General features: G+C 34.1%; 1 protein-coding gene across 1 annotated transcript; it reads left to right on the plus strand.

Moving 5' to 3' along the window:
* Positions 1 to 3,342: 3,342 nt before the first annotated feature.
* LOC149904325 (netrin receptor unc-5-like) lies at positions 3,343 to 15,571 on the plus strand. The gene is made up of 10 exons (XM_090107088.1): positions 3,343 to 3,531; positions 4,629 to 5,081; positions 9,906 to 10,084; positions 10,522 to 10,600; positions 11,276 to 11,446; positions 12,939 to 13,079; positions 13,856 to 13,987; positions 14,416 to 14,536; positions 14,951 to 15,051; positions 15,416 to 15,571. The coding sequence occupies exons 1-10, from the start codon at positions 3,447 to 3,449 to the stop codon at positions 15,565 to 15,567; spliced, it is 1,614 nt and encodes a 537-aa protein (XP_089963214.1). The 5' UTR covers positions 3,343 to 3,446; the 3' UTR covers positions 15,568 to 15,571.
* The last annotated feature ends 418 nt before the right edge of the window (positions 15,572 to 15,989 follow it).

The raw sequence follows: 15,989 nt of genomic DNA on the forward strand, positions 1-15,989 counted from the left end.
GAGGTACAGTCCTGTGAATTCGCTCGAATACGGATTTAGTCAAGTTCCCTCTAATCTTATCTATTATCAGGTGTTTGCTTGCTTTTATAAAGGGGTGGACTTATAACTAATCTTCTGAAAAGGACAAAGTAAGGACAGGTTGCTTTTCTTTCTATATTACCTATTGTTGCTAGTCTGTGTTGCTAGTCAATGAGTGAAAAGTAATTTAAGTTCGAATATGCTGCAAACATAAATAACCTAAATAACGCAGAACGTAAATACCTAATTATTAATGTGTCACAAAAATTGATAAAACTTTTCAATATTAGTCATATTAATTCGTTTAACAATTATTTTAATATCATAATATTCTGTTACTTGCGCTTGTCAAAATAAAGGAACTCGATGAAAAAAATTGCTGTAGACGAAATAAATAAATAAATAAATAAAATAAAATTCTCCATTCAAATATCTACTTATCATAATATTTATAGGAAAATCGCAATTTCACCTTTACCATTGATTGCACAACCTTTAAGGGCTGATTATACTTCGAAATCGGCGGAAAGGCCAACCCGCCAAATTTGAATTTCCGTACCTCGAATAGAAAGAAATAGCAATATAAATTTCCGCGTACATGATAGAGATGGCGCTATAATTTTGAATGTAAAAATGTGACTGACGATTTCGGTTACTTACATATTTTGACGCTTCAAAAGGAATCGTTGGCTTTGGAATAATTTTGAATTGAAAATACGCTTTGGCTCGCCTTTTGTGCAATCAATATTCAATGTTGGCGCGGTCGTTTGAATTTCTTCGGTTCTAAATCTTTTTTTTTTTTTTTAATAATCGTACATTATGATTTGCATGCTATTTTTCGGTCTTTAAAATAGCGAATTTATCAGAAGTCTGAAATGGAATGCGTCTTTGACTGTAAGTTTATAATCAACTAGCGGTCCGCCCCGGCTTCGCCCGTGGTACCTACATGTTTAAACTATCCTATCTCTCAAGTTGGATTGAACTGCACATGGTGTGCGAATTTTATTATAATCGGTTGAGTGGTTTAGGAGTCCATTGAGGACAAACATTGTGAAACGAGATTAATATACATATTATATTAAAATGATCTTTCATTTTTTCCCCTATGAAAAATGTTCGATCACTCTCTCATTTTTTAATGCTTTTTTGATTTGATCTGCATAATATTGCACATAATATTATTATGTGTTCCGTTTGACGTCCGTAGTCCATTTTGAGAGAGTACATCGCCTTTTTCCCCGTAAAGTCGCTAGATGATAATATAAAGTTGATAGACTTTTGATGCGACATCTGTGATTGCATAACAAAAACAATACAAATTACAAACTATAATAATTTCTTAGTACAGCGACATCTGTGAAATTGTAAAATTAAAATTATAAGTTTTAATCTGCCATCTAGCGGAAATTATTATAAATAAAATAAGGGTTGCATGATTTGAAATAAGCGCCATCTATGATAACTCTAGACAGTCTCTGTAGACTACGTTATACAGATTGAATAGCCTGCCATCTATGTGTAAAGCTGTGAAATATTTAAATTAAAATAAAATATGATTGATCTGCCATCTAGCGGAAAAACTTGTAAATAAAATAAGGGTTGCATGATTTGAAATAATTTGGAAGATCCAAAAGTGCACGCCTCATAATTTTTTTTTAATAAATATTTATTAATTATTATTTTTGTTTATTTAATAACAATTAAACCACATCGAATCAGACCCTGAAAAATGAAAGGGTTCTATTCCTGAGCATACTCAAGCGTAAGAGAAAAAAAAAGACTCGATTAGTAAAGTATTTCGGTCGCTATCGTGTTAACAAGAAAAAGGATCCGCACATACAGACACACGGACGTCCAAGACAGAACTTTTTTAAACTGTTTTTTAACTAGTTTAAATAACAAAAATGACATCAAAAATATCATGAACGTTAAAAATAGTGTTTTTTCTTAATATGTGTGTGTATGTATTATCTTACAAGTGCAATGTATGATACATAAAGACATTTTAAGTTTGAAAAATCAGATGTTTTGCGCGAAGTGACAGTAGTACCCACCTCAACGCTTCGCTTATGAGGCGTGCAATAAACGCCATCTGTGATAATAAGAATATAACTTTTCAAATTCTTCGTATTGAATAGCCCGCCATCTATGTAAAACTAAAAATGACATACTCAAGTTGTTTTAAAAATATACAAAGATGTGAATCATAGATGGCATTAGTAGTATTACACATACAGAAAAATTGCATGTAAACAAAAAGATGGAACACGGTAGGAATCTAAATATTTATGTTTTATCATGGACTAATAGAATTCTATTAGTCCATGGTTTTATTAAAAAAGTTTCAACATAATTATTTAACGATAATAATTTTCCAATTTGTAACCATCATGTTGTAAATATTATATTGTGTATTTTGTGAATGCAAAAATGTATAGGTATTTAATATTTAAATAGGTATTAAGGTATATTATTATGTAGGTATTATTTTATCTGTGACCTGTGTATTCTCTATTAATTATTTTGTAATCTGTGGTAGTACTTTCTATTTTTTAAGAATAATAACAATAACAGAACCAAAATTAATTATTTAAAATGATGAATAATTAGTATAAAATCTTAAAATATTACTTCTTTGGAAGGTACGTACCTACCTACCTACCTACTACCTTTTATTAGATAGATCTTTTCAGTTATTTATTTTAAAATCATGAAGTACCTAAGTATGTAGGTAAGTACATATTATTTTACAATATATAAGTGCTAAGTTTGACTAAGTTTTAGAACTCTCGACGGATAGGTAGGTATGAAAACGAAACTTAAAAGTAACTAGGTACGCATTTTTATTCGTACATAATGAATTGTAAAAAATAATATTAACTAAGTAATACCTAAAATTGTTATTGAGATAATCAATAGCCTACTTATAAGCCATTAAGTACATATTAAACTGTACAAAAACAAGAAACTCAAGAGAAAATTAATAATTTCCTCAATTAAATTGAAAGATTATAACCATTAGTGATAAACTGATCGTAATCCGATAAAGCTTATAAAGTTTTTAGGGCTGATTTTTCAATCCTTGGTTAAAACTTATTCGTCGAATTATGTATAAAACTACCATTTTAAAAACGTATTCTAATTGCCCAAGCATTGAAAAATCGGCCCTTAGTGTAATAATTACTTCAAATTCCTTCCAGTATAAAATTAGGATGCCATGATTACGCACACGTATGCACCATGATGCTACACACACAACAATGGGATCAATGAGGAATCAGGAATGAATGAAATGATAAATAAAAATTTAGTACGCCTCGGGCTCTCAAGGGGGATGGACGTGTTGTCGTTTTAATATTTCACGCCGAAATACGTTATCGGATTTAGGTGATAGGATGTCATAGTGTTTGTGTTGTTTTTGTTTGTGTATGTCTATAGTGATGTGTGTTGAAAGATATGTGTTTAAAATTATACTTGTAATGAGTGTTTCTATAGGAAAAGTTACAAATGGAGGTAAGGCTCTTGTTTTGATTTATCTTTTGGTGTTTCAAATTTCAATTACCTCTAGAAACTCGGAGACGAAAGAAATTAATTAATTATAATAGTATTATCATAAGCTTCTCTGTTCCGTTCGGGAGCTTTTATTCAATCCTTGTTTTAATTGAACATTTTACAATTTTGGAGCATTTTTAATTTTTATAAGAAAACTAGCACCGCCCGCGGCTTCGCCCACTTTGTCTAAATACTACCAAATTATATACTTAAAAACTAAATTATATACCTAATACCAAATTATATACTAAAGCCTTCCTCTTGAATCATTCTATCTATTAAAAAAAATCGCATCAAAATCCGCTGCGTAGTTTTAAAGATTTAATGGTGACCATACACCATACTTCCTATCGTCCATTCGGCATGACGCTACCGATTGGATCAGTTAGAGAACTGACCATGTATGGGAGTGGATTGGCATTATTATTTGGCATTATTATTTGGCATGATAGTTATACTTGACGGAACAATCGAATTTCGATTCTTTTGGCTTGATCATGGCGATTGGATCATGTCGATTGGACCGTGTATGGCGGTATGCGATCGTCACTTCAGTCTGGTCAAGATTTTTCGTCCAAACTGAAGCATAGGCGCTTCGCTCGCTTGGTCGATAAATATGAAAGTACATATATTATGGAACTGTAGACCACACAGACAGGGCTCATACGTACCACAAAAATTTACACCAAAACCACATAGGTACCTACCTACCTAATATTCGTGATCTACAGAGTGGTTGGCGAACGATGATTTTTTATTATTATTAATTTTCTGAAAATAAGTAAATGAAACGGTTAACAAATGAACACTTTTCTCATAATTTTTAACGACCAAATCCCAACGACACCTGTTGCCAATATTTTTGGGTGGTAAGATCAAAAATCAATCAATTTGTGTGTATATTTCATAGTAGCAATAATATTATAATAATGCAATTTCTGAATAGTCGCTTAAATTATTAACACCTACAACCATGCAGGATTAAAAAACGATAACCAGGGTAAGTAGGTAGTTAGGTATTTGATGTTGTTAAAAATTTGTATGTTTAATTGTTCCAGGTTCAGAAGAAACGACGGAAAAAGAAACGCGGCCGGAATACATCCATCCAGACGGTCTACTGAACTTTGACCCCTACCTCTCGGACTTCAAGCACGATGTCGGAGAGGATGATTACATCCCCATACCTGAGAACGACGAAACGACAGACGGCCGGCCGATATTCCTCCTAGAACCAAAAAACTCCTACGTGTTGCGAACAAAACCAGCGACCCTCCTGTGCAGGGCTGCCAACGCGCTCCAAGTCTACTTCAAATGTAACGACGTTAGGGTTGAGAAAACAGTGCAATTGGAACACGTGGACCCGCATAATGGAGTCAGGGTTGTCGAGGCTGAGTTAAATGTGACGAGGAATGAGATTGACGATTATTTCGGCGGGAAATTCGGGTGCGAGTGTTACGCGTGGAATAGCAAAGGCAGGATACGGAGCCAGGCTGCGTTTATTGAGTATGCCTGTGAGTATTTATCTTCTTGAATACAAATTAATGCTCTAAAATCTAAATTGTTAATAAAAACTCATGTTACTTTTAATGCATACCGAAATTATCAAACTAATTAACCTTCGTACTATTCTTAATCTGACCTTGTAATCGGATCAAATACTAACCTGAACCTATCCTGTATAATAGTTACCCAGTAAACTTCATAGCTACCTTCTATAGAAAGGCATTTCAAAAGTTGGTTAACAGTAACGAACAGTCATTATAATATTATCTTTTAAACCGCAATATTAAATTTAACTAACGTGCTATATAACCTTAATTTACAAAGTATAGGTATACACTTAATCCCCAATCACATCACACTATAAATCGAGATTAAAATCAATTTAAAACAATCCCGCCATCACCCCACGTATTTTATGTACATATTCAATACATGAGAACACTAATGTACAGAAAGGGAGCAAAAAAAGACAATAATTGTGCTATTGTCTATGCCAAGTAACAATGAATATTAAAAGGGCAAGTTTTTCTTAGACGCTACCTACTGAGTTGCTATTGATAGAAAGTTATTTTTAACCAACTGAGACTAATGTGTTAATGACATTCTTTGTTATGTCTTTTATTAATGCTACTGTTAAGTGTTATATAGATTTTGTGACTGGTTTTAAACAAAAAAGTTCAACTGTGTTTAGTAGTACGACATTACCTACGAATACATATATAATATTATTTCAACGATTGAAACAATTCTAACGATATATTATATAAATGAAACCCTGGTCAAAGGAAATTCCCATGGGAATGAAATATTCACCTGGGTTAAAATTAGCCTAGCTATCACTTTAATGTACCTCCTAACTATCCAGACACAAAACGATACATACTATAATCACACACACGATCCTACTTAAAATCACTCGGGTTAAATTTGAAAGAAAGACAATCAAACGCACATTCTCATTTATAATATTAGTAAGGATCTTGTTGAAGAAGAATAAAATTACATCCCTTTCGAGAAAGTTGTATAAAATACAAAACGCAAAATACAATAATATGGCTGAATGGGAACTTCACCTCGATGCCAGTCAAGACAGCTCAGGCCGTGATTTCACTGATTAGTAATTGAGTTCCCTTTTGTTTCATATGTATTTTTGTTTGATTTCGTATAAAAGGATTTGTTTTGTAAAATATTGACAGAATTTTGTATATTTGCGTTTGTACTAACATAGACCGTACATATTAACAAAACTTTCAAGACGAATGTTGTTTCATTTACGGTTTATGTTTTTTTTTTGGATAATCAAATTTGAATTATGGTTTTTATGTATTCAACTGTCAGGCAAAAGCGTAGCGATTGCGAAAATGTTCAGTATGTTAAAAATAGATTTACTTGCTGCTTAGAAATTAATCCGAGAACTAAAAAAAATATTTTTGTATGTAGGTAGTTTAATTAATCATAAAGTTTGAACGAGGTCAATCGCGGTTGACATTTTAGACGAAATAAATACATTCGCCCCATACCCCAGAAGAGGACATGGGCCATAATCACTATCACTATCACTACATAGTATAAAACAAAGTCGCTTTCCCTGTCCCTATGTCCCTATGTCCCTATGTCCCTTTGTACGCTTAAATCTTTGAAACTACGCAACGGATTTTGATGCGGTTTTTTTTAATAGATAGAGTGATTCAAGAGGAAGGTTTATATGTATAATAAGATCCATTAAGTAGTGGAGAAGTACTGTTATTTTTGAGGTTTCTAATGTGATGTCGTAAAAAATTACATTTATTCCGCTTACATTGCAAACGCAGGCTGAACCCTACGAGTTTTATCAAAATAATGTACTAAGTATTACACACATTGAAAAGGTCTACAGAAAAGTCCGCGATGGTATATGTCTATCTCTTATGGATAACCCACAATAACTTTTTTTTGTCATTTACTTTTTACGACAAATAATGGCTAATTTTCGAAGCGATTTTAACCAATACAGCATTAATCCTTAACCAATTAAATACCATGGATACATTGTTCATTTAATATAGATCTATATGGCCCTTTACACCGTATGATTTAAGTGAATATTTTCGAAGATATTACATTTAAAAATTGCAGGACGTAGCGTTTGCGGCCGCCCGGCTATGTATTTTATACCCGTGCGATGCCAGAGGCCGGAGCGGGCCGCTATATTTTTATACCTATACAACGTTCACAATTTTTCTGTAGTGTATTTAGTATCAGCATTGCACCCGTGCGAAGCCGGGGCGGGTCGCTAGTTTCTTAATAAACACATAGCAACTCGAAGTAAAATCAGTCCTACATCCCCTTTATGATAAAAAGAGGGGTCTTTGTAAGAAAAGAAAAGAAACTTGATTCTTCGAGCAGCTGCGATCGTCATCTCATAATGAGATCAATATCTATACGAAATCTTTTATTATAGCGGATTATGTATCTTGTTACTTAAAACGGATTTAAAGCGGTTTTAATTTATAGGATAACTAGCGGTCCGCCCCGGCTTCGCCCGTGGTACATGTTAACGTTTTCTCTACATAAGAACCATCCTCGTACTTCAAGGAATATAATAAAAAAAGAATTATCGAAATCGGTTCAGCCGTTCTCGAGTTATGCGCTTACCAACACATTTTGCGATTCATTTTTATATATAAGAAGAAGATAAAAAACAATACAATAGAAATAGGTGTTATGAAGGTCTACTGTGGTTAAATCTCAGTTTTTATATTTTAATTTATAATTTTGGAGAACTTTCATTATAATTCTTCATCATTATCGGTCTAACCTTTTACCGCTGTGTATAAACCTCCTAATTCCACTTTAAAATCCTTATCATCATACATAATATTTTGTCTAATATTGGAAACAGATCGTAGTCCTTCTGAATTTCGACCATGGCCGCTAATCCCGATTCAGATTTGACAAGTAAATACACATTTATAGTACCTATTATATTATGCATAGGTACAAAAACAACTGCAAGTACAATATTTACAAATAAACACCACGTTGTCCGCTAATCAAACCCTTTTAAACTCGTTTAAAATCCGTTAAATAAACAATATTATCCTTATTAGTGTAACTTGATTCTGCAGCTGCGCGATCACGTCCTATACAATGCAAAGATCACTATCAGGATCGTATAGGCGTGAAATTCGATACGTATCTCTTTCATTATTAACGAAAACTTGTATGAAGCTTGTATGTCTATGGGATTCGCATTTCTTGGGAAGCATTATTTTGCTTACTTTTTCTGGAATGGTAAAGAAGATAGATATGGTCTGTCTATAGATATGTTTAGTGTTGCTACTGCATAAGTAATCTATGATCTTTACGGTTTAAACAATTTCTATGGATATTAAGTAGAATCGGATTACCTGTATTGTTGATGAAACGCAACATTTGTAAGAATGCTGCTTCTCTCAAGAAGAATCAGCAACAAATTTCGATGGTTACTATTTCTCGGTAATTTTGCGTATAATAAATAATAATACATATAGCTGCATAGATAGCTGTGTAAATATTGACTACTTTTTGTATAATATTGATTTAAAAAATTAACCTTTTTTTGTAAGTGTTAAAACCGCAGTTGCACTTTCTTTTAGCAAATGTAGTTTCCTAGTATCAGTATTCAGTATCATCATAGTAAAAGTTTTAAAACCTTCAACTGCTACAAATCAAGCTTTCCAATTACAAGAAGCTAATGCATATAATGCATATAAATGAATATTGTAAGCAATCAATATTAAACATCTTACGCCTTACGGTACTTTATAAGTTTATAACAGGGGGTTGGTTTGGCGGTTAAACCTGTATTGCAAGTTAACTGTGACTCGATAATTTTATTAAAATATGCATTTATGAAGCTTGGGATATGTTAATGCCTTTTATGGTGGGTTGATTAAAAATTGTATTTTTGATGGGATAAAGCTCTCTCTCTCTCTCTTTTTCTTCTTGTCGCTGACCAAGACCAAGTTGAACGGAAATAATTTTTGGTGATCTTAAGTTTATGACGGACGTCCCACGGCTAAAACGAACTGTTTCTTATATCCTGACTCTAGAAGGCGATATTGTTGCTATAATTCAGTGACGGTTTTAATCGATTTATCAAATAAATACTACTATAGTATACTTACGAATACTATAACGTGTCCAAAATAAAACTCTGCGTGGTAAAGCCATTAAGAAGATTATAACCTCAAACACACACAAGCAAAGTTTCGGAATAAGATGGCTAAAACACTGTCTTAAAATTTTAGCCGTTACTTAAAACAACCCCTAAGTAGGGTGAGACGGAACCATTAAATGAAGGAAACATGATTTCCGCTCGTTAAATCGAGCACTTTGCTGGTTGATGGATGTTCCGAGTCACCAGTCGGGGTTCCTCTATTTTGGATGTCGACTAAAAAATATAGTGATGCTATTATATCTTAAGTAGATATTAGAAATTGTTAGAAAAGGTTTTCAGTCAATCGATAACAATAAATTCAATTGAAATGGGAATGGAAAGGTATATTATTGGAAATCCTCTGTTTTTTCCGCCTGTTGATGATACATTTGTAAGCGTTGGAGCAGCTTTAACAAGACCTTTTCAGATAGATTACTAATTACTATCTATCGTTATTGTTATACATAAAAATGACCCCAGAATGTTAAGAGCCGTAGCACTAGTACACTTTTAGTATTCTATGGTAGCGCGCGAAAAGTTCATATAAGCTGAAGACTACTATTAGAAAATAATCATCATAAGAATGACGGTGACTGCATGCTATCTTTACCTCGTATACTAGATCCCATTAACATTGAACTCTATCCCACAGATATAAAGAAGCAATTCGTACAGTACCCTCAATCACTGACCCTGGAAGCTGGCAGACAAGCCACCTTCCGCTGCATTCCACCACCAGCCGCTCCTCCAGCCACTATAAAGTGGATGAGGAATAACGTCCCGGTGGATGCAACTGATGAAATGCTAGTACTGCCGAAGGTTAAATTACAGGTAAGAGATTAATTAGTTCGCGTATTTCACGTTTATGTGTGAACGCTTTTCTACATACACATTTCATGTTCTTAGAAATTCGATACTCGTAATTTTTCGTAAAATGGCTTATAATATGGTTTTTGCCCTGGAATAAATATAAAGATGTGCGAAGTGTTATATTATTATTATTGAAAAGATATAGCTTGTATTGTAACTGCTCCGGTTAATGACAATTACCATACTAAAAATCCAGTCTTCGACCAGCTTAACTCTGGGTAAAAAAATATATTAATCCCCAAAAATTTCATCACAATATCGGCATTCTGTTAGTTGATAATTGTATGTGCTTTATTAACACCAATCCTTTTATTAATAAACTAAAGATATTCTACATGCTTTTCATCTTTTCATAAAGACAATTCTCAATGTTCCATTAAAGCAGTCTATATCTACAGGATATGGCGAACTACACATGTATAGCGGAAAACATCGCCGGCCGAAGGGAGTCAGACACGGCTGTTTTGTCTGTCTACGGTAAGTTTTCATAACTCCAGCTATTGTGTATCACAATGTAAGCTGTTGTTTTTAATACTGTGCTGTTTTTGCGTTCGTTCGTTCATTGGTATTGCGATTGAAATAAAGATATAAGATGCATTTGCGATGTAGGGATCCGGATGTAATTGAAATTGGCTATGGTTGAAGTTATAAATTTTTAACATTGCCAAAATGGGATTTTTGGTCTTGCTGAATGTCATTATTTTGATTTGAAATTAATTTACATTTTACTCGTACTATATATGTCTGTATTGCTAAAAGATGCCTGTGCCTAAAATGATTGATCAATCTTAAAATAATATCCAAGACTTAAATATATAAATTCACAGCAGCCTAATCCGATTTAAAGCTGAAGTACTCACAAATATGCTAAATACATTTTCTTAGAAACATGATCAAAAGGTTAACAAATTTTCAAAGTTTAAGGGCCGATTTTTCAATGCTTGGATAAAACTTATCCGTCCAATAAAGTATTACACGATAATATTAAAATGTCACGTAAACTGTCAAATATGGGCAATTAGAATACGTTTTTAAAATGGTAGCTTTATACATTATTCAACGAATAAGTTTTATCCAAGCATTGAAAAATCGGCCCTTAATACAGTAAACTATCAAAAGAACATGTTATTAGAAAGTTCTTTAAATACACAGTAAACGGGGGCTGGTCAGAATGGTCACCCTGGGTAACATGTCGGTGTGGTGCCCAGAGTAGTGGCAGACGACGGACCAGGGTCTGTTCGGAGCCAGCACCGGCTAATGGTGGAGCTCCATGTAGAGGGCCAGCTTCGCAGAACGATGATGACTGTGTTAGGTGTCAGAATGGTGAGGAACATTTGATGGTTGTTTTTTCAGGATTGATGATCTCTCTGTTTGACAAAGGTTTTTTGCATGCTCCCCGCTAAAAAAAAGGAATTGTGAATGTTAATTCGATTTATGTTTTAGTCAGGTAATAATAATTATTAGAATATTATAAACTGTAGAATAGATTTCGTTTCCAAAACAAATTGAATTATAAGTAACCGTAATTTATTATTTATTTATTTATTATGAGCCATGGCTGTCCCACTGCTGAGCAAGGCCTCTCTTCCCTCAATCCATTTCTCCCTATTTTGAGCAATTTTGCTCCAATCCGCTAAATGGGAATCAAGCTCGTCCCGCCATCTTGTCCTGGGCCTACCACGCAGCCTTTTGTCCTTGTTGGGGATCCAGAAAGTGGTAATTTTCGCCCACAACTCCTCCGACATTCGGCAAACATGGCCAGCCCAGTTCCATTTCAGCTCAGCAGCTTTATGAGCTACATCGGTTATCTGCGTTTTTGAGCGCAGTATCTCATTTTGGACGCGATCCGTATCTAAGTTTTACGCCCAAAATACTGCGCTCCATCGATCTTTGGCAAACCCCAAGTGCGAACTTTTGGCGATCAGTCAATGACCAAGTCTGTGCACCGTAGGTGAGGATGGGTAAGATGCACATGTCCATGAGTCTTCGCTTTAGTGAAAGAGGCATCTTTCCTTTCATCAGCTCTTTCATCGACCAAAAGCTTCTCCAAGCGTTCTCAATACGTTTACCAATTTCTTTATCCTGTCTTGCTTGGAAAGAAACTATTTGGCCAAGATAGGTATACTCATCGACATATGCAACTGACCCACCCTCGACAATGATGGTGGTTTTGGTGCTATTAGTCATTATCTTTGTTTTGGTCATGTTCATCGTAAGTCCAACCCTAAGGCTTGCATCGCTCAGATCTTCGAGCATCGTTTGCAACTCTGAGGATGTAGAGGAAAAGAGGACAATATCATCAGCAAAGCGAAGATTTGTTAACCGATGCTCACCAATTTTAAAGCCTCTTTCCTGCCAGCGAGGTGCTAATGTGGTGTGAAAATATAAAATATGCAGCCAAATATTAAATTCTTTAGGATGATACAAATATGTACTCCACAAGACAATAGTCTATAAGATTATTAATTCATAGGCTTGCTTATAATAACCCCGAAAGCCTATTTAAAACCTATAGATGTAAACTTTCTAACTTTATCTGTCACTCTACAAATAGATAGACATTATCAGAAGCTACAAGAAAATCGAAAAGTTATCTATACTAATATTATAAAGAGGAAAGATCTCTATGTATGTATGTATGGTTTTCACGCATAAACTACTGGACCGATTTTGATGAAATTTGGCACAGATAATCTTTAGACCCTGAGAAAGAACATAGGCTACCTTTATTGCGAAATATGTACCACAGGCGAAGCCGGGGCGGACCGCTAGTCAAACCTATATTGCCATTTTGAATCTTAAGGTCTATCTGTAGGATCCTGGTCACCATGGAGTGCCTGGTCCTCATGTGGGGAGGATTGTGTGCGAGTTCGACGGAGACAATGTATGGGGTCCTGTACGGGGTCGACATTGCAACACGCCGCGTGTGTGGATGGGTTGTGTTCTAGTGGTATACGTGAGTATTCTTATTAGCTTCATCTGAATGTTTGTATGTATCGACTTCTTTTGATGCGATTTTTGATCCAGCAAAATTCAAATTTTGTACTATACTTATTGATTTTTTTAACATTAACTGCCATAATAAAGTATTGACATAAAATTAAAAATAAGTTGAAAATATATTTTACTCCAAATTGTTGCATAATTTAATTCGTATATGAAACGGTTTGAGATTTTTTTTCGAAGAGAGTCATTGCAGGTATTGCATACATAGATATATTCTATATTATTTTTATAACTTGCCCTTGATTGGTATTTAAATTACAGGGATTTAAAATAAACAGTATAAAAATCTCCTACAAGTTTTTAGTTGAACAAGAAAACTTCTAAGTATTCAACAATTATGCGAGTTTATTAAACTGCATATGAAGTGCAATAATTAATTATTCATACTGTGGGAATGGAAAACCATTACCTTCCCGCGCATTTCTAAGATAATAGCCAATTAAGAGTCGGTGTGAAAAACTAAAAAGCACGTTAGAGCTTTTAATTAGAATAATAGTAACGGTTCTTGTATTTTCTATTTTTTTCTGTTTTTCCCACATTCAACTATTTTATAAAAAAGAGCGTGTGTGCCGACCATACGTGTCAGGAGTGAAACTTCTTTGGCAAGATTCGAAGATAGCAAAATCGTCGCCTTATTCCGTGACGGTATTGCCATAACGCGACGATTCAATGTTACGAATTGAAGTATGTTGATTGGAATACCCATTGATATAGGTATACTTTCAGATCTATACAAGAACAACCTTACTCTCTACGTGGGCATCGGGATCACGGTGGCCATGTTAGCAGCGGGTGCCGTCATTTTATATGTATGGTGTAAATATAGGAACAGGCCGGGATACACAGCCGCAAGAACCGGTAAGATTTTAATATATGGATGTGTTTGTGGTTAATTACTTTTAAGAGTTAATGTTTTCCTTGATGATTTGTCATATGTGTTCGAGTAAGTTTCGCGGTAACATTTAATGAATAAAGATAAGTAATTGGCTGTTTTAATGGTTAAAATCTGTATTGTAAGCTTAAAGTTAATGTTCGTTAATTATATAAGTAAACCTTGTAGACTGAGTTTAGTTATCCTGAAATAACAATTAACGTATACGGGTGTCTTACAGGGTTCTATAGTGGGCCCATTGTTATTTCTGATTCATGTTAACGATTCACAGATATAATTATTATTAACACAAAATTAACCAAATTAGCTTAGATACTCTTTTTAATGATTAGTTAGTAATTGATAACATTTATTACGAATATTACTTAAATATGTAATGTATGAAAATATACAGGTATGCCCAAAACATATTCTCGAGATAAAGGCAGTACGGGGCCGGACTTAACCCGCACTTGCAACGAGTATTGGATGCAAGCTCCAGACAATCAGTATGATATGCCTCAAGTGAGGAATAGGTAAGATTTTTTTGCAATTACATTGCTAAAAGAGGATTTATTAAGTGGAGATTAAATGTTTCAAATTATGTCTATGATTGTTTTTAATTATTAAAAGTCTAGTTTTTGCCAGCGACTACGCTCTTCTTACTTTCATAGCAAATTGTAATCAAATGAATCAGGTTATTCAATCAGGTTGTGTACTATTTTAGGACAAAAATAAGAAGTTTTTTTGAACTCGTAAGTTTTCAAAAATATTTTGAATTTTGTACAAAAGTATATTTGCATTGATTGTTTTAATATCTGACTCAATGAAAGACCCAAAAGCTTACGTGTTAACGTCTTTTTCAAATATCACCTCTATCATGTTAAGTATCACATAATATCACCCTTGTATTTTTAAGTATTTCTCTAAAACCGGTTCCACTTGTCCAGCTATTCGTCCCCATTCGGTAATCGAACCCACTCTAGTAACCACTATGAGATGAAGCCCTACAGCCCCTCAGGGGACTCCGCTTCAAGCTGCTATACTAATTGTAAGTGATATTTGTTGTGGTTTTGTCTTGTGTTGTGTTTTTTAAGCGTCTTGATCTTTTTTTTATTTAAGATGTCCTTAATATTTTTAATGTTAAGTAAAATCGTTTTTGATTGTTTTTGATAATACCGTTTTTTGAGTTTTGTATGCAATAATTAACAACCTTTTAACTTATAAGTTGTTATTTATTAGCGTAGCCTACATCGTCATACCTAATGCAATAGATTTTCAAAATTAACATTGTGAAATTTGCATACATAGTAATCATAAGAATTTAATAACGTAATTATTTCTACCACTGTCATTATTTTGCTCTATAATTATGCCCTATTATGCCCTATCTAATTCCACATTTCACCCCGTAGCGCGAACAATGACGTCACACTCGAGCGAATGCTCGCAGCTCGCGGAATTAGTGACGTCATCACGCTCGCCGTCAAAGGTCGACGTCGCTGTCAGCTTGCCGCCCGGCGCTGATACTTATCGCGATAGAATATGTCTGACTATTGTTAAATAAATATTAAATACATAATAAAAATAAATAAAAGTTTTTTTTGAAGTGAAAACTTCTTTAGCGGCGTTGAGCACTTTTTCTGTAATGGGTATAAAATCTTAAACTCGCGTCAGGACACGTGACCTGATCGAAAAAGCGTAAGGCCGATACCATTCCAAAATATCAAACATACTCAACGTTAATAATCAAGTTTTCACTTCTGCCGGCACTCCCGGAGTGCAACCCGTCTTTTTTTTATTATTGTCTTCGAATGTTCACATGTTGTTGAATTGTGTTTTTAGTATGCCCGATAGACATGGTTCCGTTGAAATTGTATGGAGATAGGTATTTGTGTTTTAATTTTCAGGTGTAAGACAAATTGAACGAAAAATAGCGGAATATACTTTTTTTGTATAAATAGCCAAATTGCTTTATGTAATTTCACC

Source organism: Colias eurytheme, chromosome 11, assembly GCF_061535395.1.
Source record: "Colias eurytheme isolate Ceu_HAF_F1 chromosome 11, ilColEury1 Martin Lab GWU primary, whole genome shotgun sequence".
Classification (NCBI taxonomy): Eukaryota; Metazoa; Arthropoda; class Insecta; order Lepidoptera; family Pieridae; genus Colias; species Colias eurytheme.

What these genes read in the sequence shown, in the direction of transcription:
- LOC149904325 (XM_090107088.1), top strand. Translation starts at nt 3,447, where the DNA reads ATGTCTATAGTGATGTGTGTTGAAAGATATGTGTTTAAAATTATACTT. An exon ending in TGCGTTTATTGAGTATGCCT is followed by an intron (nt 5,082 to 9,905) that starts GTGAGTATTTAT and finishes TCTATCCCACAG; the next exon opens with ATATAAAGAAGCAATTCGTA. An exon ending in ATACACAGCCGCAAGAACCG is followed by an intron (nt 13,988 to 14,415) that starts GTAAGATTTTAA and finishes GAAAATATACAG; the next exon opens with GTATGCCCAAAACATATTCT.